This window comes from Musa acuminata, chromosome BXJ1-6 (assembly GCF_036884655.1).
Source record: "Musa acuminata AAA Group cultivar baxijiao chromosome BXJ1-6, Cavendish_Baxijiao_AAA, whole genome shotgun sequence".
In the NCBI taxonomy this organism is placed as follows: domain Eukaryota; kingdom Viridiplantae; phylum Streptophyta; class Magnoliopsida; order Zingiberales; family Musaceae; genus Musa; species Musa acuminata.
The window spans coordinates 2,452,867-2,476,000 of record NC_088332.1 but is presented as its reverse complement, the minus strand read 5'-3'; the positions used below and the strand labels follow the sequence as shown (position 1 = coordinate 2,476,000).

General features: G+C 41.9%; 5 protein-coding genes across 8 annotated transcripts; 3 read left to right on the top strand and 2 right to left on the bottom strand.

Moving 5' to 3' along the window:
• Positions 1-303: 303 nt before the first annotated feature.
• On the bottom strand, positions 304-2,673 carry LOC103986741 (sulfite exporter TauE/SafE family protein 5-like). 4 transcript variants are annotated; one of them, XM_065185886.1, is made up of 5 exons: positions 1,784-2,673; positions 1,328-1,462; positions 1,104-1,263; positions 799-1,014; positions 304-442 (listed from the first exon to the last, which is right to left on the bottom strand). In XM_065185886.1, the coding sequence occupies exons 1-5, from the start codon at positions 2,564-2,566 to the stop codon at positions 414-416; spliced, it is 1,323 nt and encodes a 440-aa protein (XP_065041958.1). In that variant the 5' UTR covers positions 2,567-2,673; the 3' UTR covers positions 304-413. The 4 variants fall into 4 exon arrangements, with proteins under 4 accessions (XP_065041958.1, XP_065041959.1, XP_018683018.2 ...); XM_065185887.1 differs by having other exon boundaries at positions 1,104-1,250; XM_018827473.2 differs by lacking the exon at positions 304-442 and having other exon boundaries at positions 553-1,014; positions 1,104-1,250.
• Positions 2,674-4,594: 1,921 nt separating this feature from the next.
• LOC135675590 (uncharacterized) lies at positions 4,595-6,078 on the top strand. Its single transcript, XM_065185884.1, has one exon. The coding sequence runs from the start codon at positions 4,682-4,684 to the stop codon at positions 5,702-5,704; it is 1,023 nt and encodes a 340-aa protein (XP_065041956.1). The 5' UTR covers positions 4,595-4,681; the 3' UTR covers positions 5,705-6,078.
• A 531-nt stretch (positions 6,079-6,609) lies between these two features.
• LOC135675589 (probable galacturonosyltransferase 12) lies at positions 6,610-9,813 on the bottom strand. Its single transcript, XM_065185883.1, has 6 exons — positions 9,474-9,813; positions 8,526-8,578; positions 8,241-8,396; positions 7,584-8,174; positions 7,201-7,503; positions 6,610-7,106 (listed from the first exon to the last, which is right to left on the bottom strand). Exons 1-6 carry the CDS (start codon positions 9,682-9,684, stop codon positions 6,825-6,827), a joined length of 1,596 nt encoding a protein of 531 aa, XP_065041955.1. The 5' UTR covers positions 9,685-9,813; the 3' UTR covers positions 6,610-6,824.
• A 2,139-nt stretch (positions 9,814-11,952) lies between these two features.
• Positions 11,953-20,144, top strand: LOC135675588 (autophagy-related protein 18f-like). Its single transcript, XM_065185882.1, has 8 exons — positions 11,953-12,612; positions 15,814-16,275; positions 16,352-16,783; positions 16,971-17,207; positions 17,294-18,106; positions 18,208-18,374; positions 18,517-18,875; positions 19,837-20,144. Exons 1-7 carry the CDS (start codon positions 12,403-12,405, stop codon positions 18,872-18,874), a joined length of 2,679 nt encoding a protein of 892 aa, XP_065041954.1. The 5' UTR covers positions 11,953-12,402; the 3' UTR covers position 18,875; positions 19,837-20,144.
• Positions 20,145-20,855: 711 nt separating this feature from the next.
• LOC103986575 (peroxidase 57) lies at positions 20,856-22,821 on the top strand. The gene is made up of 3 exons (XM_009404594.3): positions 20,856-21,122; positions 21,195-21,543; positions 22,150-22,821. The coding sequence occupies exons 1-3, from the start codon at positions 20,919-20,921 to the stop codon at positions 22,596-22,598; spliced, it is 1,002 nt and encodes a 333-aa protein (XP_009402869.2). The 5' UTR covers positions 20,856-20,918; the 3' UTR covers positions 22,599-22,821.
• The last annotated feature ends 313 nt before the right edge of the window (positions 22,822-23,134 follow it).

Sequence of the window (23,134 nt, the reverse complement as noted above, 5' to 3'; positions counted from 1 at the left end):
GAAGTTGGTAGAAGGCACGCAGCCATGGGAGTAGCTATGTATCAATCACTAGAAAGTCTTTGCATAGCTACTACGATCATGGGATTCTTCTTCTTGGAGTCGAGTTCATGTGGCATAAACTTGCAGAATTGTTTGGGTAGGCTGAAACAAGATCGAATCGTTGGATGCCATGTGAAGTAGATAAGAACGATTCTCCAACAGCTAGACCTGCATTAAACCCAAGTGGGTGCCTCATGTGATATAGTTCTGTGTTGCTGCTCTTTTGTACCAACCCAGCTTCTTAAATGGTATTAGCTGTTGGCGTGGAAGAACTGTAAGGCTTGGAAGGGGATTGGGTACGCAGCAATCGAGTACTGTTCTTCATCACAGTCTCTTCCTCGATCACGAGTACTCTTCTTCTTTTTCTTGATCACCTAATCCCATTCACCGACAGCTAGCAGCACTAAACACAAAAAAGTTCTTCGGACAGTCAATCACGAGTCAGCGTAAAAAATAATCACATAAAATAATTGGGATGGTAGGAACAGATCAATATGAACATTAGGTGTTAAAAAACAATATTTCTCCTGTCATTGCCAGCAAGATGTGTTAGACTTTATGGTCTTAATTCATTGATTAAGATATATCGAGATTTGAATTGAACTCTGATTAATATTATCGATCAATAACTATACTTGATCTCAATCCTAACATTAAATTTTATTTCTCACAAGATGATTTGAAGCCCATATACTTTCCACCTGTGCACTCTCTCCAAACATCAATCGCACCATAGCAAATTATGGTGGTCGTGCTTACGGCCATCACTGCGGTGACTGTGAACACAATAGGAGAAACTCTGCCCGACTTCAGTACGATTCCTTTCATGGCCATCGATCCAATAGCCGAGGCTGCAAAGCACAGCACTGCATAGACCGAAGCTCGATCGACTTGTATCATTCCCAGGATTATGTACTTGACCGTGGTCATGGAAGCTGAGAACATCACCATGAAACTGCTTGTTGCTGCTGCAGTCTACAAATCAGGGGCAAGCAGAAGAGTTATCAGCGGACAAAGTCTACATAGCTGATGAACATAAATCCATGTGTGTCCTCAAAATTCACCTGGGGAGGTATCCCGATCTGCAGAAGCACAGGGTTTAGGAGGAGTCCTCCACCAATCCCAAATAGGCCACTCAGAACCCCTGTCGAGAGTGCCGCCAGTGGAAATGCAAACGCCGGCAACCCCTGGATCCTTATTTGCGCTTTGTCCTGTGCGAGTTTGCTGTGATCTCCTGATGTGATCGATGGCTATCGAAGCAAAAGAATAAGAAAGCACGTTGACTGACCTGGGTGTCTACTTGCCGATGATGAGAATCCTTCTTCTCGTACAGCACGTATGCCGTGAAAGCAATGGCCAAAGGGACCTGAGAAAATGTGATGAACCAATATGCAACTCCGCATGGTTTCAAGTTGATTGCACCCTGAAGAGCACTTGCAGTTCAGAAAAGCAGCAATCAAACACCATTTCGGAGCTTATTTTCTCTATCAATGAAATGCCGATATTGAGTTAAACAGCAGAACGATTAGCCAACAAAACAGAGCAGACCGCGCTTCATGCTGTCGATGTTCGACTGACTACGCCCCGTCGACGTGAGATTAGCTTTTACTTGTCGTGAAAGAGAGGGAAGAACTCACTCGGACCACAGGAGAGTGATCCAACTAGTGGACGGTTCAGACAAAATGTTGCGAGTGTCAAGCAAGACATACGACATGCAAGATGGAATACAGCCGGAGAATCTCACCTTCCCATGTTTGTCTCCTGCGAGGACATGCAGAAGGAAGAAACAGACCCATATCATCACCAAGACCACCACGTCCTTCCAAGGGAACCTTATCCTCCTGCCACTCTGTGCACCACCGAGAAGAGCCTCTTCCGCGCCATTCACACTCCTCTCCCGTCCGTGTCCATCGGTCGTTTCCGTCTCCTCGGTCTCAGCGTGCCAGCATCGAACCCCAGCCTTGCATGTCCTGAAAGTAGAGCACGCAAGGAAGACGGCAAACAGGACGGTGATGAGCCACTCCGGGAACATGATGTTACAGATGACCCCCAGGCTGACCCCTAGCAGCATGCTTGGCTGCGAGAGCAGAGCGATCTCATAATTGATCGGTGGGTCGGTTGCTTCAGTGCCGACGCTGGTGAAGAAGAGGTTGCACAGAACGTTGGCTATCGAACCCCCCGTGACCATGAAGGCTGAGTACGTGGTGGCTGCCTTCAGGTCTAATCCAGCCACCAGGTTGAGGATGGGGAGGAACAAGGAGCCACCGCCGACCCCTCCTGCGCTTGAAACCGAGGCGGCAATGAAGCAGAGAAGACATGACACGAGAGTCCGGTAGCCCGGGGTTGTTGCCTCCCCTTGCATGGATTCCTTTTGGTGCTGCCTCCAGCTAGCTAATTGCTTCAGGAGGAGCTCTACGCCGTGATGCTGCGACGTGGAATTGGTGCCTCCTGCAAATGTCACGAGGATGATGGCCATTGGAAGAGGCAGCACCGACCGGAGAAGAAACATGGAGCACCACGTCTTCATGGCCTCAGAAGATTTTTATCGTCATCCTGCCGTTGGCTCTGACTCGGGACTGAGGTGTGGCCTTTCTTTTCAGACATGCATCATCTCGTGAACTGTTTAGCTCCTCTTATCCGGCATTTAAGTCGTTCGTCAAAATGTCAGAACTAATAAATAATAGACCTCTCTCTTTACAGGAGCTTTCGGGCCCACCGTCCTGGAGGCTTCCGTTAACGGGTGGGAATCACATGTCACCACGAGACGGCGTCGACCTTCGTCATAAGAGAAAGCCAACACATAAAGTGGAAATTTAGGGATGAGTCGCATCCGAGTGGACCCACCCGACCTTTTACCTGTTTCTGGTGAAGTAATCATATCCAAGTTGACGCAGATCGTGTGGCTCGGCGTAGCCACTTGATGCGGGTGGAATGCCTTCTTATTGGTGGTCGGATGCCACTGCTGACTCTTTTCCGAACACGAGAGATGATTAGTGGTAAGAGATGATGAGCTACGAGGGCGGATAAGGTCATCCTTTCGTGCTGTGTTACGCCGCGCCAAGAAGACAAAAGTGCTTTGGCTCTCTCTCTCACTCTCTATTTCCGCTGATCCAAACATGATTTTATTATAATATTCCGTTTCCATTAATCGATGGGTTATATATTATATCAAATAATTTTGATTGTTTAGTACATCTAAGTCTCATGTCACGGGAAACGAGCGGATTCACTTGATGACCATATTAATTTAATCAAATGATGTTTTATGATTGAATTCGACTATATTGCTATCGAAAATATTTTATGCATAAATTTCATTATGTATCCTTCGTTATTAGATTCAACGAGGTACTTGATGATCAAATTCAATGATGTTTCATAGCTATATTTATGACTTCTATATGTTAACATAAATTATAATTATAGTGTTATAACTATAATATTTATAAATTTGACACACATTTTCACCAAAGATTTCATATAAATGTCTCATAAATTAACTTGACACTTTAATTTTGACTATTAACTAAGTCCATTGTAAAATAAACCTAAGTTCAACCTCCGAAGATATATATATATATATATATATATATATATATATATATATATATATATATATATATATATATATATATATATATATATATATATATATTATTGAGTTCTTTGAATTCTTATTAATTTAAATATAAGACAAGTTTTATCAGATATGCCCCCAACATAGTTTTTCTATGATTACTAGTCGAATCTCCTATTTTCCTAACATGGAACTCAGGATAAATTTGAAATAAATAAATTCTTAAAAAATCATTTTTACATCTTTTCGAGTATTATTTAATTTTTAAAAGATGATATTACTTCTAGTTTCTACCTTGTTTGTCTATGTCTTTACCCCATCAACCCTCGCCATCGTTAGTTATCTCCGTACCAATCAACATTGCCCTTGCACTCATTTGTTGGTTACATCCTTATCCTTACCTTCATCAATTATTATTAAAATATTATTAAAGCCTCGTCTTCGTCCCGTCATCCCTAACATCAACCTTTTTAGAGGGGAAAGAGATGGTCCGATCGCATTAGGTATTATTTTGTACCTCCTTCTCAAACTATTATTGATTCATTGAGTGTTTTTTTTAGACGAGGGGTGAGGGCTTTGAAATTCAGAATGTTGAAAATGTCTGTCTCGAAATTGGCATAGTGGGAGATGCTCAAGATAGAGGTGAGGATTAAAACGATAGTAACAATACAAATTATGATAAAAATAAAAAGTGAGGATCTCACGATGAGATTTTAACCTGTCTTAATAGACGAAAGTATAATAATAAACAATGGACGAGATAAGAGTACGATGATACAAATTGGTAGGTGATGGATGGAGATGACAGGAGAAAGATTAAAGATAATTTTATTTATTTTTTAAATAATTTTTTTATAAGGAAAAAAAATAAATAGTAGTGTTTTTTTTTAAAAGGAATTTGCCGTCGAGTCTTTATTATCCACTCCAGTGAAATGTCAACGTATTAATTCACATGATGCTGACCACGGGCATTGCCTTTTTGGTCGTGGAGCCTAACCTACAGGCTTATCCGTTTCAGGCTCCAAGGAGCGGTGTATGGCGATTGCTTCTCTGCTACCGTAATTAATGGCCTCCAATCTCCTCAAGCTTCTTCCTTCCCAGACCTGCCTCGGAGCCTCACCTCCGCTCCATCATCATCCTAATGTCCACCTCCAACACGCGTCCCCCCCCTTCCCCAAAAGACTGCACCTTTCTGCCTCACTCGTCAGCTCTTCACTAGGACGCATCACCGCTTCCTCCACTCGGGACCTCTCCTCCCCCACTCCCTACAAACCGCCCTCCTCTAGAGAAGAAGCCATCTCCCAGGCCAAGCTCTGCCTCTCCACCACCCTGCAGAAACCCCTCAACAACTCGCCTCCCCTCCCCACCAGGAAGCTCAAGAAGCTGAGACATCCCCGGTACCGCGTCGAGATACCGGTCGTCGACGACTCACCGGGCTCCCTCACCCAGCTCGCCCTCGACGTCTTCTCTGACCTGTCCATCCGGAAAAAGGGCGGGAAACCGAGGCTGTTGATCTTGTGGCCTTCTCCCGCGGTGGCAGATTCGGCGCGGCAGGCGTTCGACTCGGTCGACTCGATCGTCAACTCGGACTGTGCCTCGGTGACGTCCGAGTCGCTGAGTTCCACGGACTTGGCGGTCTTTTTGGCGCCCGAGGTGTCCCAGTTGGAGGAAATGAAAGCGGTCACCGACTGCCTTTACCCCAAGCCGGTGGTCCTCTTCAACCCCCAGTGGGGGTTCGAGGAGGAGAAGGACTTGGGCAGGGCCGCCGAGAGCTTTGTGAGCTCCTTCGAGGTGGTCTACTCCTTCATGGGGTTGGAGGTCCGAGGCGTCCTCAGCAAGAGGAGCGGTGTGGTGTTGAAATGCGTGAGGGATGGAGTGGTGAGTGGGGAAGGGTGGGTGGTCATGGTGGAGGAAGAAGGTAACAAGGAGGAGCTGAAGATGGTCACCACGTTCAAGAGGAGGCCGTCCATCGCGGAGGTCGAGAACGTCTTGTACAATCTGATGGCCGCGAATTCGCCGGTCACCAAGTCCGTGAAGTTTATCAGTGATCTGGTCTCCAATGTGACTGGAAGGAAGGCGAACAAGTAAGTGTTGCTTCGTCTCAAGTCCGTGAAAGTTGAGTGTACTCCTCCTGCAATATTTGGCCCGTAAGTTGTTTGATTATTTGCCTCAACAACAGGGACATCTGCATATTTTTGAGTTTCTATAAGTTTACCGCTCTCATTCAGCACTCCTATAAAACTTGTGTCCGATTTGAGATTCTTGTTCATGAAAATTCTGATGTATTACATAATTATTTCTAGAAAAATGAATGTTATGAATGTACTACGAAATACTTGAATATGGTGTTACATTAGTTCTTAGATGTTCTTCCTCTGTATAGATGGATGTCCTTTTCCGTAGGCTTTTAGCCTTTGTATCAATTGAATTCATAATACTTGTGCGACTGGTTTGGACAGTGAGATACGATTGGATAATATTCGGATAGTTTTCCTTTTTTTTTATCTCTCCTAAGAAAATGAGAATAATTTGGGGAAATTTCTTGTATCGGAATGTCACAGACTTAGTTGATTTTGCTTAAGTCGTACGACACCTTTACATGTTCGTCCGCAAAGATCAACCTCCCCGAAACCTCGTATGGTCTCTTAGGATCCATAAAAGAGAAAATGGGTTAGACAAAACGCTCCACTCGAGATACACATGTAATTATTTCAGGAAACACTTCATAACAAAGGATCCAAAATGATTTACTACATATCAAAATCTTTCACAAGTGTTCATACGAAATCTTTGAAACCCAACTAAATTAGGGTTGTTAAGTCTTCGACCGTCCTTCTACATGTCGTGTAAAGTATTAACAAACCAAAAAACACTAACATACATGAGCATTATATTAAATATCATATTTATAATTTTATCCGAGATAATATTTATTTCTGATACGTATAATTATAATTGGTATCGTAAGAACGTGGCATTTCATTCCATTTGGTAAATTGTTGTTGTACACGAACTCATAAGAATTGCATCATTTATTTATGATCCAAAATGCAACAACAAATCAACAAAATCTTTCCTAGACAAAGGTAAAAAGGAAGACTATTATAGGTCTTTAGCTTCTGACATCAGATCAACCCATGAAAGCATAAGAGCACAGCAACCATCACGGTCGATTCTTTGGAGTGATCATTTCCCCATGTCCATCCTGTTAAGCTCTTATGTTACAAGCTCTGATGAACTTGTCTGAGAAATCCAGGTACTTGGTCCATAGAGGCCTTATCTCCGGAAACGCTATGTCCAACCATGGCTTAGCCCTGCCATTGAAATGGATCACCGCTGCTTTCTCTGCATCTGCTACGGTAGTGTTTTCTTGGTAGCCAAGACCCAGCATGTGCCAGTATGGATCAATGACGTGAACGTGACCATGGAAGGCTATTAATCCTGGAGGCAGTGTGCCCAGTTGCCATAGACTCAAGTCTGATTCTAAGTTCTAAGAACAGTGAATGGCAAAGAAAAAAGGACAATCAAAGCTGTGAGCAGGACAGAAGTTGAAGGAGTAACATTTATAAAAGCTTCAGATGTACCTTTTGTAGCCAGTGATAGTAAGTAACACTGATGTTGGTCTTCCTCCACGCATCGAGATCAAAAACATTCATGCCATACGCCCAAGCACACTCACGAGGGTCGAAGTTCTCAGATATAAATGGGTGGGAGAAGTTCAAATAGTTCTTGAGTCTCTTTGACATCACAAACTTATCCGCGCCTCTGCATGTCTCGACTGCACCATTTACGTTGCCTTGCAGATCGATGTCCCACAGAGGTGAAAGATCAGCTTGGACGACGACGTCGTCGTCGAGAAATACAATCTTGTTAAGGCTAGGAAACAACTGCAGCGCAAGGAACTAAAGACCTCTTAGATATGTATGTCAAAGAGTTCTGACGTGATGAATCGGATAGATAAGCTGACCTCGGGCAAATGGATCCTGATATGGTTCATGACAGAGTGATACTTGGGGCTCAAAGCCTGCAGCTTGGCCGCCACGACGATTGGTTTCTCACTAACATTTGCGACGATCGCCGACGACCCTCCCCGGAACTGCGACCGCGCAGCCCGGTCCCTCTCCATGGCCTCCATCACCGGGACCCTGCCCCTGGTGAACCAGTCGAAGTGGTGGAGCGCCTTAACCTCGACGACCGCCGGGGCCAGCGGGTGCAGCGAGAACCAGGCCTGCATGGGCGCGTACGTCTTGCGGTCCGTGATCACGTGCAGCACCACCGCGGCCGGCCGGAAGGCGTTGGCCACGAGGGAGGCGGCCACCACCGCGGCGGCTAGCACGTTGTCCGAGGCGAGCACGAAGTGGTACAGCCCGGGGTCCACCAGGGCCGGGACCCGCTCCGGAGCCGGCAGCTGGAGGCGGGCCCCTGCGTTGGTGGAGTGCTCCTGCGCCAGCCGCAGCGCCAGGCAGTGCAGCGGCTTGGGGATGCTGCTGGACGCCACGTGGCGGTACAGGTACTCTTGTATCTTCGCCACCCTCGTCTTCTGCTCCATCAGCGAGACCTGAAAGTCAACAGTCAACGCTCCCAGTTTCCCGTCCTCAACAACCAGTGCTTTGCTCGTACTCACCATCGCCTTGAGCCGCAGGGCAAATGTTTTGGCATCCGATCTGTTACTCTTCATTTCTGCGACGAACGCCTCTAGTGTCTGAGGGACATCCGCCCGAGGCATCGCCTCCTGGATCTCGGCTTCTTCTAACACTTGATATATCTCCTCCGGAACCCTCTGCAAGAGAACATAGTTGGAATCATCTTATTCTACTATTATGATTATGATTATGAGTATGAGTATGATTTTTCCCCTCCGCTTCAGATGCTTGAAGATGAGACCAAGTGCAGAGCGATTGAAACGTACCACCGAGTCCAGCCTCCTCCACATCCTTGGATCTAATCTCTTACCTATGCACCCTGAGATATGGCCAACAAGCAGAGTACATTGAGAAGGTATTCTAATTCGGATATCATGACCGAAGTAAAAGGTAAAACATGTCGTATCAACAGATAGAATTGGGCAAGTAATCAAGCAAACTCATCCATTTTAGGACATCTACCACTGCAGATTGCAATAGCTTCCGAGGAGAGTGAAGTGGAATTTTCAGCTGTCACAATCTCCTCACCCCACCATGCCCAACAAGAGAAATGATGGTAGACACATCTTTTTCTTCGAGCGTCACCTTTTAAGAATTAGAACTTTTTCTTTTTCTTTGTTTTTGGTTGAAGGTCTTTTAGATTGGATGTCACCAGATTCAGCTTGTGACAGGCCAGCAACCTGCTACAGTAAATCATGTTCTTCGATCAGTCGGTGGTGTGTATCACCAGTCCCTATCTGCAGCCTGCCAACTATTCTGAGAGTTGCTTTTGCTTAGGAGTTGGACATGAAGATGTTATATCTTTTGCTGCCTGAACTTAGCATACCCTTCTATCTCTTCGGAAATATATGTTGAATATTATAACTTCAAACATACTCATCGTGTTCTTAGTAACAACTTGTTAGTGTATCCAAGCCTCTTTCTTCATTCAACTAAATCTAACTTGATTAATGTGTAGCCGGTGCATGCCCAATGCCATGGGTTCAGCTATGATATGCTTGATCGATCAAATCGAAGTACTTTGGATTTTTGGTTTTGTATCGAGTCTGATGAACTAAAAGTCAGAGAGAATGCATAAACGGTCGCTCGTATAGCATGATAATGGCAGGATCGGAAAGAGAAGTTCGATCCTCTCGATCTCATTCTGAAACTTGATGATATATGCAAGGCGAAGAAGAAAAGGAAAAAGGGTGGAGGGGTAAGAATGGCGATACCTAAAGAAGAGCATCGCGTCTCTCCCTCGATCGTATCCATTGCCGTCAACACAAATATGAATCTGAGCAAGAATGTCAGGAAGAGAAGGGAGTAGATGACCATCTTACAAGAAAGCCTTCTCGACGTAACCTTCACTTTGATGAATTCCCTCACCCCCTTCCCCGGGAACACCGTGACCTGCCTCATGCTCGGCGATATGTAGAGTTGCATGGTGACTTCAAAGACCTCACGACAAAACGAAATCAATTAGCGATAGCCAAATAATGCTCCGTTTGTTCCTTTCGGGAGAACCAGGAGTTGTATCGACACGGGAAGGCCACGAGGTGGAAGAGAGAGGAGAGGTTCTTGGTGACTAATAGGCGACCAGTTCTGGTTGTCGAGGTTGCTATCCACCACCAACCATTGCTTAGCATTTGGACTAATGTTTCCTCCTTTGAAGGGTGCAAACGAAGAACGGGCGGAGAGAAGTCGTTCGAGAAAGGGACGGTGGCTCAGTAGCCTAAAAGACCAGTTTGGTGGGGGGCAATTTCATATTTGAAACTGGGTATTTTTCTGATGAACCAAACACTCATTTGTTCTCACTCCTTTCCCTCGGATCTCATGTCTTGGTTTTGAAGCATGCAAGTGTATATATGATGATATATTAAGAATAGATGAGAAGCTGCTGTCTGTGTATTGATAATGTGTCATTCTTGGGTTCCTTTGCCTTCAAATGAAGAAGGAGGGAAGTCAAGGAACCTTGGATAAGATCCTTTAGAGAAGACAGCGACTGCCCAACGAGGAGGCTGCAGTGTTTTGATTTTTGATCTTCGACTACTGCATTCAGGTTGAATGAAGATGAACGATGAACTGAAGGTGTAAAGGCATAAGATCCTGCAGCTTCACCTTGTCAGCATTTATATCAAAGAGTCCTTTGGATGCCTCCTTTTTCCTGGTCGGCGCAATCAGACCATTACTGATAGATAGATAGTTCACATGATTGAGGCATGATCGTGTTTATTTGCAGAGACACTTCTCGTGTGATTCATAATCCATAGTTTGTGTCTTACGATAGAAATGGGAGATACTCCTCAGTAGTATTATTATTCTCTATTAATCAAGTAGGATTCTCCTCCTCCAAATTCATATTCTTTTTTCTTCCCTTTAGCATGTTTAAATTTCTGTTGTTGCTTTGAAACACAAAAGACATATGTGCTTAGGATTCTCTTTCCATATTATTGTTGTGTAATCTAATAGAAATTTATGCAATACATTCGATAGCTTAGGATGTCTTTGCTTTTATTTTATCATCCAAGAAATATTTATCTAAAATTATTTTTGTTATTATTCAAGAAATACACTTATCCTTCAAAATTAATTTTTTTTTATTTTAAGTTATATATATATATATATATATATCTATTTTTAATATTAAAATAGGTAGATTTCTATTCACAACTCTTTTTTGTTATTTACAACCCATTTTTATAAATTTTAATACTTCTAAAATATCCTATTTGTACATAAATACTCGATCATCTTTTCAATTTTTGCTTGTTTTTATATTTTACATCTTTTGGATCTCGATTATGAGAGAAATAGCAGAGACATTTTTTCTTCGGCTTATAATTGAGTCGGGAGTAGATGAGGACAATAATAAAAGGAAAGGAATGGATCGGGAAGATAAAGACGATGATAGAATATTGTCTTTACCTTAAATCGAGACTATGACATCGAGAGAGTATCGAAATGTTAAATAATTTTAGAAAATAATAAAGTAAAAATTATAATCTAGAAATTATAATTAATAAAGTAAAAATTATTATTTTTAAAAAAATTTACTAATAGTAAGGGGTTACCAATAACATAAAAGGGTTTTTGACAAGAGAGTGCACCTTATACTTTTACTAAAATAGATGCTCCAACCAAATGGAAACTGAATAGAGGTGGCCACTTGTGGTGAGGTTGACCATCAACATCCTATTTTGATTTGGGAAACCAATCAAAATTAAAATGATTTGAATGGTTCAGACGACATACTAAGACGAGGAGGAATCGCACCACTACATGAAGGGGCTGATTAATTAAGGAGATATCTTTTGTATACTTAATATCTTAATATTTTTTGGATCATTAATGAAGATATGAATCACCATTTATTGTATTTAAAATTAGTAAAACCTTGGTAGGTGATTAGGTAGATCAACCGAGACACAGTACATGGACCCCTCACTCCTATTGCCTGTCGAGCTTCGATTCGTCTTCGCCGCGTGGAGGGGAAAACCGGCGAAACAAAGACGTGTCTCTCATGGAAACTCCGTTGCTTTAATTCATCGAATTTAGATATATTTGTTTTCCTATATTAAATTAAACCTGTCGAAAGGTTAATATTTATAGTAGTATATAATAATTAATAATTCCTCGAAATAGATAATAATAATAATAATAATAAAAGAAGGAGAGAGAGAAAGAGAGAGAGGAGACGAGATAGACGTAAACGGGACTCTTTATCTGATCACCCGCATTTCTTCTCCGTGTCATCGTTCCCCCGAAAAGGGGATAAATAGATAAGCTCGCGGAAAAGCTCCAAATTGATCCCGAAAGCCCTAATTTCTCCGAGCAGTTGAATTAGATTTCCATCAAGAAGGCGTAGAATCGAGCAGGTACGAGGTTTTCTTCATCGAAGGATCGGTTTTGGGAAGAAAGATTGGATCTTGCGTTGAGCTCTCTCTAGTTTATTGTTTTTCCCTCTGGGGGAGATGGAGAGGCTACGCAGCTAGAAGAAGGGTTTGGGCTGTTTCTTGTTGCCCAAGAAAAGTCCAAAGAAACAGCCCTCGGGTCATGATACGCAAGATATAACTTTTCTTTGACGAGCCCGAGTCGTGATTCCGTTTCTTTGTTGTTTCGCTCCGTCGGGGTTCGTTTCCGGTGGAATTTGGGGGTTGGGGGATGAAGAACGATGCGCAGAAGCATCAGGACGACGGTGCGCCGAGGAACGGCCGGAGCGGCGGCAACGGCTTCTTCTCGGTCCGGTCGCTGTCGAATTACATGAGGATCGTGTCGTCGGGTGCGTCCAACGTCGCATCTAACGTGCGTTCCGCGGGGGCGTCCATAGTGTCTTCGATCTCCAATCGCCATGATGATGCAGGCCGCGATCAGGTACCGCTTGCAGCCTTCTGGTCCGGTCCTACTTTGGGATTTTATATGAACTTCTATTTTGCTTTAGTTCAGCTCAAAAATTAGTTGATCCTTGGATTTTACTTTATGCCAGGAAAAAGGAGTAATTTGATCGCACAATTACCTTTCTATGTTTCTTTTCAGAAGGAATTAATATGGCATTATTGAAAGAGAAGTTCATGCTTGTTTTACTTGAGTGGTATAAAAGGTTTCTTCTTTTGTAATCAAATACCCTTTTTCATTTACTGGTATTTTAGCTGGATTTTGCCAGAAGTTAGGTTTTCTCTTGTCACCGTCTCTATGCGCCCTTTATATTGAAGCATAGAGAGAATTTTCTTGGTTGATGTCATGAATTTCTGGTTTCTTTTAGAGATTGCTTTATTAATCAACCCAAAAAGAGATGATGACATGCGGAACCAAGTCGTGTAGTATTTTTATTATCTGGGTTGTCAAGCTTGCAGATACTGAATGAATAGTTGTTGACGTGTTACTTCGTGAGTAGTGATTAGCTTTTGACCAACGACAGTATCTATTTAGAATCACACAACATAAATTCCACATAGCACATACTATCCATTTTTACCTTTCTGATTTGGATTCTTGTAGTACTTGAATTGATTCGTGCTGTGTGGTTGCCATTATGTATAATCATGGTGATGCTAATTGGCTTTAGTTTTATGGAAAAGTATATCTTCATGCAGAATGGGTATACAGTGTAAAAGTCCATCTGAATGCAATAGCTATTAATAGATTATGCATGCAACATGATCTGAGAAATTTTTTTCAAATCTAAAAATACAAATTTGTTTTAACTAAGAAAAACTTTACTTGCTATTGGAGATAGCCAGTAATATGTTAAGAACAATATATTCCTTGATTGCTTTGGCAGGATTTAAATCAATCATGCGCACTTGGTAATGCCAGTCGACCTAGTTAATGCAACCATATATATCTCAAATTGAAGTATATTACTTGTGTTTTTTAGTCTTTATAAAGGTGGTAACAACTTATTAATGCTATTTGGCACTAGATGAGTTATTCTGATTTTTCTTGGTGTTCCTCTATATTGAAAAACCTGGATGTAGGATGAATTTGGCTCATGCAGAAGTATACTTTTTTCTTTTCGAAACTTAATTTCTTTTTTGAAACTTAATTTCTTTTGAAGTAGATGGAACTGATAACTACTGTTTTGTGATCCACAATTAGTACTAAAGGATATCATTTATTTACATACTTCCCGACCATAAACCCACACAAGAACTAGAAGAAACAATCTGTTGATTGTAAATCAAGAAAATATTGAGTTAATAAAGATATGATCTACTAATAGTACTAAAAATAACTATTTTGTAGTTTAAGGTAAATTTTACTTTGAATCGTCTGCTATGGCCTTCTCCTTTTCTTTAGTTTTATGAAATATTAAAATTCACAAGTATTGTGAAGACCGACATAGTTGTCCCTCAGTTATGGAAAACTTGACGTTACTTTTTAAGTATTATGCTCTACGTTGCATGACCAAAGCACCAGTAATTAGTTGGCGATGCAACTGTTGACAATGCTAGCACAGATGATTCATAACACATTTAAACATGTTCATGAAACCAAAGTTTGCAGTCTTGTGCTGACTGGTGGTGCTGGTCTAGGCTCAGATTGGTACATACCGGTTCGTACCAACATACCGTATGTTGATATGCCGGTACGTACCAATAGAACCAAAAAATGGTCGAAAATTCTCAGAAAATATCTGAAAAATAAAAAACTAAATTATAGCATTTTAATTATAACTTAAATGCAAATTTAGTTCAATTTCAATAAGAAAATGTTCAAATAAGGAAGGGATAGCAGATTTCTCTTTTTTTGGACTTTGAAGAGTAGCTTTATGACATGTTTCGAATGGTTCTTCCATTGATATTGAATCATCTACAAAGATACGAGTTGAAATGTTAGATTATGTGTTAAAAAGATTTGAATAGACCAAGTAGATAGCTACAACAAATTGAATATACCTGCTTTTACCATCGAAATGAACGGTGGGCCTCTACAGCCAATGGATTGAGGTCCTCGATCCAATGAATTTATATATCGATATGGTATATATGTCGGATTCAATCTTGAAATTGCTCCAATGACATAGTGTGCTGATAAACTATATGTCATTGGTGCATCAACGTGGTGACGGTTATCTCTTGATTATCCTAAAAAATACTTATCCGAGGAGCCTCCTGAGGTAAGTATGGTTGTGACATGTATGTGTGGGGAGGTTGGAGAATACCAAAACTTATGTTATCGCCACTGACCTGCTGCTCCATATCATAAGAACGTTCAACCTTGAAAAAGAATGATCAACGATCAACCTCAGAGAGTGAGAATGCGTGAGAAGGAGAGTTTAGAAGTTGTGAGAGTGAAAGAGGGGAGGGAGAGGGTTTAAATTAGGTTTCAAAGTGGTCTAAGAGTCAAATTGATCATTGGATCAAGATGAATCATAGCCATTGATCAATATTGATTGAAATTCAATCATTGCTGATCGGTATAACTTGGTAACAGTTAAATTTCAATCGTTTCGCCCAGTACAAAGCTTGTATTGCCCAATACAAACCTCCCTTTTGAATACCGCCCGATACGGGGCGGCGGTCCGTGTCTCGGCAGTTTGTTGGATTAGTATGTACCGTCCGTATCGTACTATATTAGGCGGTACAACAGCCCTTGCATGAAACTACCATGGACATCTAATACATTGAGACATTAATGTGCTACCATAAGACTATATCATCTAATTCATCGATTTATCAGAAGTCTTGCTTAGTTCCATTTAACAAAAAAAGGTGAACAGATACTTGATGCTCTTTTAAGGCTTTCTTAGTTAGGACTGGCATTGCTTCCTATTGAATTTGAGCAATTTGAGAATTAGGAAGTGGTAAGAGTGACGTACATTCTACTAATTTTCATATTGTAAAAACTGATATCTAAAAAGAAAGGTTGCATCCAATGTATGTTTATTTTCAGAAGTTGACGTTATCATCCCCTTTTCTGGGTAATATGTGGTGACATTGCCTAACATCAATATGGAGTTAAAATGTGCATACACTTAAGCACTAATTATTCATGTTTGTGCTCCTTTCCTTTGTTTGTGTAACATGTTAAATGCATATTCGGTACTGGTTAATAATTGATGTTGGTGAAAAGGTGTACTGGGCTGGATTTGATAAATTGGAATGTGAAGGTGGTCATCTTCGGCAAGTTCTTTTGTTGGGTTACAGATCTGGCTTCCAGGTTTGGGATGTTGAGCTGGCAGATGATGTTAGACAGCTGGTATCAAGACATGATGGACCTGTTTCCTTTCTTCAAATGCAAAAGAAATTAATTCCATCAAAATACCGTGAAGATAAGTTTGCAGATGTTCGCCCATTGTTGATTGTTGTTGAAGATAGTTCAGTTACTTTGGATGGCAATGACCCTGATGGGTGTGGTTCTCCTTGTAATAAGTCCAATGGTCATCATGATCTGGGTAGTGATAATCTATTATCTACTTATCTTCGGTTTTATTCTCTAAGGACCCATGATTATGTACATGTCTTGAAGTTCAGGGCAGCTGTTTTCTCTGTCAGATGCAGTTCTCGAGTTATTGTGGTTTGTCAAGCTACCCAGGTAGGTATTACTTTTTTTTTAATGCTCAACAAGTTTTAGCTGCACAGATATAGCCTTAATACGACTCATGATGCAGATACATTGTTTAGATGCTGCAACTTTGGAGAGAGAATATACGGTTCTTACTTACCCCATACTTCCGGCTTGCCCTGGTTCTGGTGGCATAGGTTATGGACCACTGGCAATTGGTACAAGGTGGCTGGCATATAGTGGTAACCCAGTAGCATTTTCAAGCACTGGCCGTGTGAGCCCCCAACACATGTATCCTGCTACAGGTGTGTCCGTGCCACATTCGAATGGTAGTTTGGTAGCAAACTTTGCAAAGGAATCAAGTAAGCAGCTTGCCGCTGGCCTAGTGACACTTGGAGACATGGGATATAAGAAGCTCTCCAAGTATTACTCAGATTTTCTTGTGGACAATAATGGTTCTGGAAAGCAAGGGAATTCCAGCTTGAAACTCAATGGTACTATGAATGGACAACAATCTGATACAGAAAATGCTGGCATGGTATGATGCTGTACTCTGGGTTCAGAATTATGTACTTTTGCAAATATTATAATTCGTCTTTGCTCTATGGTCTACCTTTTTAAGCTTGGTAAAAGATTAATATGGGATATGTTTTCCTCTTAATAGGTAGCTATTAGTTTAAAAATTATCTATCCAAAAGTTGAATTGTTTCTCTTTGAATTGATAGGTCATAATTCGAGACATTATTTCTAAATCAGTCATAGCCCAGTTCAGGGCACATTCAAGTCCTATTTCTGCATTGTGCTTCGACCCTAGTGGAATGTTATTAGTGACAGCTTCTATTCATGGTCACAACATCAACATTTTTGGTATTGTACCCTCTCCGCGTGGAGGCTCCACAGAGTCTGATATAAAAGGAACATGCATTCATCTTTACAGGTTGCAGCGTGGCATAACGAATGCGGTAATCATTCTTGCAAATTCTTATGTTTCTCTTAATCTTGATCTGTTGACATATAATTTGATAATTTCCTTTGTGCCCTCGATCAGATTATACAGGACATCAGTTTTAGTGATGACAGCAAACGGATAATGATCAGCTCTTCAAGAGGAACCAGTCATTTATTTGCACTCCCTGCATTTGGAGCAACTATGAAACCTCATTTAAATGAGGGTAAATTTGCAAACAGTTGCTATGAATCAGGACATCTACCTTATAGTTCATCATCTTCGAAGCATAGCCACCAGAGCCTTTTTGCATCTGGTACTCCACTCACGTTATCAGCCGTAAGCAGAATATGGAATGGGAGTAATGGTTTAAAAGGTGCCGTCAGTGGTGCTGCAGCAGCTGCGACAGGCAAGGTCAGTCCTCTTTATGGTGCTATTGCTTCGGCATTCCATAACTGCAAGGGTTCTGGTCTTCAGATTGATATCAGCTCAGTCAGGACACAATATTATTTGCTTGTATTTGCACCTTCTGGCTGTATTATACAATATGTGTTGCGGCAATGGATAGGTGAAAATTATGGCATCAGTGTATCTGGCTCAAGTAATTCTTCTTATCAGTCAATACAAGAAGCTGATGGAAGGTTAGATGTTGAGGCGCTTCAGAAATGGGATGTCTGTCATAAGAGAAATAGAAGAGACAGGAGTGACAATGTGGACATATACGGTGATCATGGAAATGACCAGAGTGCTAAAATTTTCCAGAAAGGGCTTAGAAAGGGGACTAGCATCTATCCTGCTGGTAGTGTTGTGGACATGAAAGGGAAGCTTAGTGGTGAAGAAACTCATCATGCATACTTATCGGAGGTAGAGTTGCATGTTCATGAAGCTTGTACCCCACTATGGGCAAAGTCTGAGGTATTTCATGTCTTATGTTGGAGTTTGATTGTTTGCCTGATGGGTTATTTTTCTTCTATTTGATCATGCGTTTTTGTGCCTGCATGAATTTTAACTTGCAGGTTTGCTTTCAAGTGATGATTGATGAGAATATTAAAGAACATAACAGTAGTAATATCCATGGGGAAATTGAGATAGAAAAGATCACAAGCTGTACAATCGAGACTAGATCGAAAGATCTGATTCCAGTTTTTGACTATCTCCAAACTCCCATGTTCCAGCAACCAAGGTCTGGTCTGATTCTGATAACTTTGCCAAAATCATCCATGTTGCAGTTTGAAATGCTCGAGTATTTTTGCTTTGCCCTTATAAGTAACCAGTCCTAATTAAATTTTCTTCTATATATATATATATTCTCTTTCTTGTTTCAGGACAACCGCAACTGTTGTCAACAAATTGGGGTCAATACCGTGCCAGAAATCAGGACTGCTAGAAAGTGGAAGGCTTTCACATAGAAGCAGCAGCAGCTCTCTGGACTGCATATCTGATAATGCCACAATGGCTGAGCTTCCAAATGACATCAGTGGTAATGATTGGAGCCGATCCTTTGCAAATGCCAACAAGGGCTTTGTACATAACACTACAAATAGCCAAAATATAAGAGGTCAGCTCAAGTTTGTAAATGGTAGCGATGACTTGAAGTTGGAAGGCCAACTTGAGCCGGTAGATAATATGAAGAACCTGAAGATCCAGGACCCACTCTCTGGATATGACAATGGGATCTGTTGAGGTGAATCTTAGCTATCATTTTTGCATGATTTGAGCCGAATGATGCCCACATGAAGTCTGGCTTAGCTATATTTGTCAATTTATCATCTCTTATTTGAGTGTTGTAGTATTTTCTTTCAATGTCCGACATTTTTTACCCTTCATGTAAAACAAAAGAGTGGGTGTCAAGATATTAGGTGTCTATCTGATACTGATTTCGGTAATCTAACGGACTGGTACAATGTGTGCCTGCCAGGCAGTATAACTCATGCAGTCCAGTTTCAAATACTGACCGGTATGGTGTGATACTATTCCGTTGTTGGACTGGTATATACCAGTTGGTATGCTCTGTACTGACTAGTATTTGAAACCTTGGTCAGTGGCATATCATTGTACGGTCCTGCATAAATTGAAACATCATTTATTTTCAGTTTGTCTATTTAGTATTTTAACATGTTGTGTCTTAGAATTGCTGTCAGTATGGTAATCGTCTTACTATTCATTCGTGAACTGTATTACATACCTTGTTCTGATAATGGCTAATCATTATCCTCTTTACTGTTTGATATTACTAGAGTCCATAGTGAATGAGCTTTCATTATCTGGTTGGCTTTAGGAACTATATGTGAACCACTAATAGTCTAAAAGTAGAGTTAGTTCCTTTCACTTATATGTTTTCATTTTTAAATTCTAGCATTGGGAGATAATTATTCACATTTTCTTTGTTGCATTATGGTTAGGACTCTACGAATTTCCTTGCCACCAAGCTGTTGATTTGTAAACCTTTCACGCCTTATTATTTTGGTTATTGTAGTGTGCTTTTTATATATATATTTTTCATGTATGTTGCCCTTTGGATGTTTCATTTTCTTCCATGATATATCATGGTGCTAATTGTAAGATTATACTCTCTCAAGGAGCCATTTGTTTGCTTGCGATTTGGACACTGTCTCTAACTCCCGGTTTTGACATGTCTTTTACAGTTGAGTTGGGGAAACTTTTAAGAACCGGTGCGATCTCAGGTGTGTAGCAACTATTTTTTAATTGTCGGTGGAGATATAATCTTGTGTTTGTAGACATGTATACGTCTTGTGGAAATGCAAAGCAGAAAGGAATTCAACTCTGAAATGAAAGGTTATGATGTAAGGAAGTTGGGAATTTCATTCTTGGGAATATTTGTACATAACGAATCTTCACATTATATTGCCAATAAGCATCACTAACTTGTAAATATGTCTATCTATCGTTTAGTGTCGGGTATATAAGAATGCAGATATTGATGTGCGTGTTATGTTGGATTGATCGTGTGATGCTTTCCTTGCCTTTTGTTTTGATTTGAAGATGATTGTTTCGCTATGATCTCGATTGGATGTCTGAGTGAATTGCATGGATACAATCCTTGTTTCATGTGTGCTGTGTTGTGTTGGATTGGCCAATCCGAGCAGGTAATAAGGGATAGATAGATACGATAGATTTCGTAAACAGGTTCATGCATGGAGGAGCCACCACCGCTTCAAGATTCGAGTCTGGATTCAGTTGTGTGAGACACGGCATTCGGACGAAGCTCTATGGGCTTTCATTGGCTTTTCCCATTTCTCGGAAGCTGCGGAGTCGAGTCTCCGAAAGCTAAACGAGTTCAGAAAGGTCAAACTCAAAGCGTCTCTTATTACGGAGCTTAAGAGCCGTGTCGACAATAAATCTATCCACGGTTGCTTACGATCTATTCCACGCGACTTTGACCTTCTCGGAAACCCAAGCGAAGAGAAGTAGTGAGATCTAATAAACTGGAGATGAGAGGTTAAAGTATTTACATCTACAGCTATTTTTAACCAAACAGGACATAATTTGATCTGGAAACGAGGAATCAGTCGATTAAAATTTGGTGCTGCATTGATTAATTAATTAGATGTTGACTTCATGTGACATCCCAAGATCTCGTTGAACACACAAACAAGAATCGCACGGCTCTCGTAAATTTGTAGCGTTGGTGGTGATGGCACGCAGCTCCCATAAGTTGCCCTCATCTGCTACGACGCTGCTGTGAGAGCACAGGCTCTTCTCTGCGATGGCAGCACTCTCTTCGTCCCTCCTCCTCTTGTTCGCAGCTCATTTTCTCACCACATCCTTCTCTCTAGAACTGAACTTCTACAGGGACTCATGCCCCAGGGCGGAGCTCATCGTGAAAGAGGTGGTGCAAAAGCATTGCCAGAAGGACCCATCAGTCCCTGCCGGCCTTATCCGCCTGCATTTCCATGATTGTTTCATCAAAGTATGTTCTACATTTCTTACCCATCCAGTAGTTTATTCTCTTCGAGGAGTTGTGAGATCTGCTTCGCTACAGGGATGTGATGCTTCGGTGCTCGTCGACAGCACCGATTACAATATAGCGGAGAAGGAGGCTCCTCCCAACCTGACACTGAGGGCGTTCGACGTGATCGACGACATCAAGGCTGAAGTGGAGAAGGAATGCAGCGGGGTCGTGTCCTGTGCTGATATATTAGCGCTGGCCGCAAGAGATGGGGTCGCACTGTCAGGGGGAGAGGCGTACCCTCTTCCGACCGGGCGAAGAGATGGGACTGTTTCTTTGATGGAAGATGCTCATTTTCCTGGCCCGTCCTTCTCCGTCCAGGCTGCCCTATCTGCCTTCCAAACGATCAACCTTGATTTGGTAGATCTCACAACACTACTAGGTAAGTTTTACCCTCATTTCGTGCGACACTTTTTAGCTCACCTGAGAGAGATTTGTTTTCATGGCTATCTTACTTCGACTGTCTAAGCTGTTCCACTAAGATTTAGAGTAGAAGTCCAACAAAGAATATAGTACGTCTAGATACTCTCGGTAGGCGCTTGAGTGCATCATCACATGTCATGTGCATGGCATTAATGGCGTACGAGTCTGCGCCCTCATCGGAGAACGGAAACAATGCACCGTCGAAGTCTCCCATGGAACGACAAGTTGACCTTGGAAGGATGAAAGAAGGGTGCTCATGTTCGGATTAACCCGAGTCGATTTAGGAAGTCCCCAGTAGCTAAGCTAAACGAGGGCTCGGCCATCAGGCTAGACTGAGATTGGGTGAGTTCTAATCAATTATTATGACCTGGTAGATGTTATCCATTTATCTGTTGACCTTTGAAGAGTTCGTGGACGATGGAAAAGTCATGTTAGAACAAATCATTTGATCAGAAGATCTCAAGTCAAAAGTAGATGAGATGTTAATTTTGAGATGATACATGGAATGCATCACAACGTCGAAATATTTGGAGTCTCTCACGGTAAGGTTGCTCGATCGTTGTAGGGGCTCATAGCATTGGATTGTGCCACTGTGGATTCTTCATCGACAGGCTTTACAACTTCCGTGGTAGCGGTTTAGCTGACCCGCACATAGATCCTGGCCTGCTCGATACGCTCCGACACAAATGCCCCTTTGAGGTGGTGGAGATCAAGAACGTGAGCAAAGATCCCAAAGTCTTCATGAACCAAGCAGCAGCTGCCTCGTCCTCGCCTTTCACTTTGAACACCTCTTTCTACCGAGGCTTGCTCGATTACCGGGCGGTGCTGCGCCTCGACCAGAACTTGGCTTTCACCGACTTCACTAGTAGATTGGCTGCATCCTATGTTGATGATCCAAAGCTCTTTCTCGCTCAGTTCTCCAAGTCGATGATCAAACTGGGAAGCGTTGGCGTTTTAACAGGACGAGACGGGGAGATCAGATCAAATTGTCGAAGCATAAACGATGGAACATGAGACGAGTCCAAGTTTTCTGTATCGATGCCATATGTAACAACAAGCCTTATTGATTCTCGAGTCACTTGGGCTGATGCTGTACCTCCTTGGATCATATGGGTGCTAAAAGCTCTTTGCTACTTGGTCGCTTTAGATCCTAAATTCCATCAAATGCCCGTTCATTTTTTGTTTTTATCGTCTATTATTATGATTGTTCGTTACGTAAGGGATTTGGACGCAATCGGAGTCCGTCGTAAGCTATGGATGATGCTGAAATGACTCAACGAAGTCTTTGTTGGGGGCATGTGTTGGACGCAATCCAGAATGCACGCATGCTGGTCTTCTTACCAGATAGATAGAACATGGAGGAGATACCAGCGGTGGGTGGTGGCAGCTGCGTAGTCTCAACACACACTCGTTGCCGTGACCCTGTGGCGCCACGTGAAGACGCGCGCTGACGTGACCCGTGTTTGTTTTATAACGACAATAATCCAAACTTGGATACTATATACAGAGGCTTTTGCAGTTGCCAATAAAGGAAATTTTCACCCGTGAAT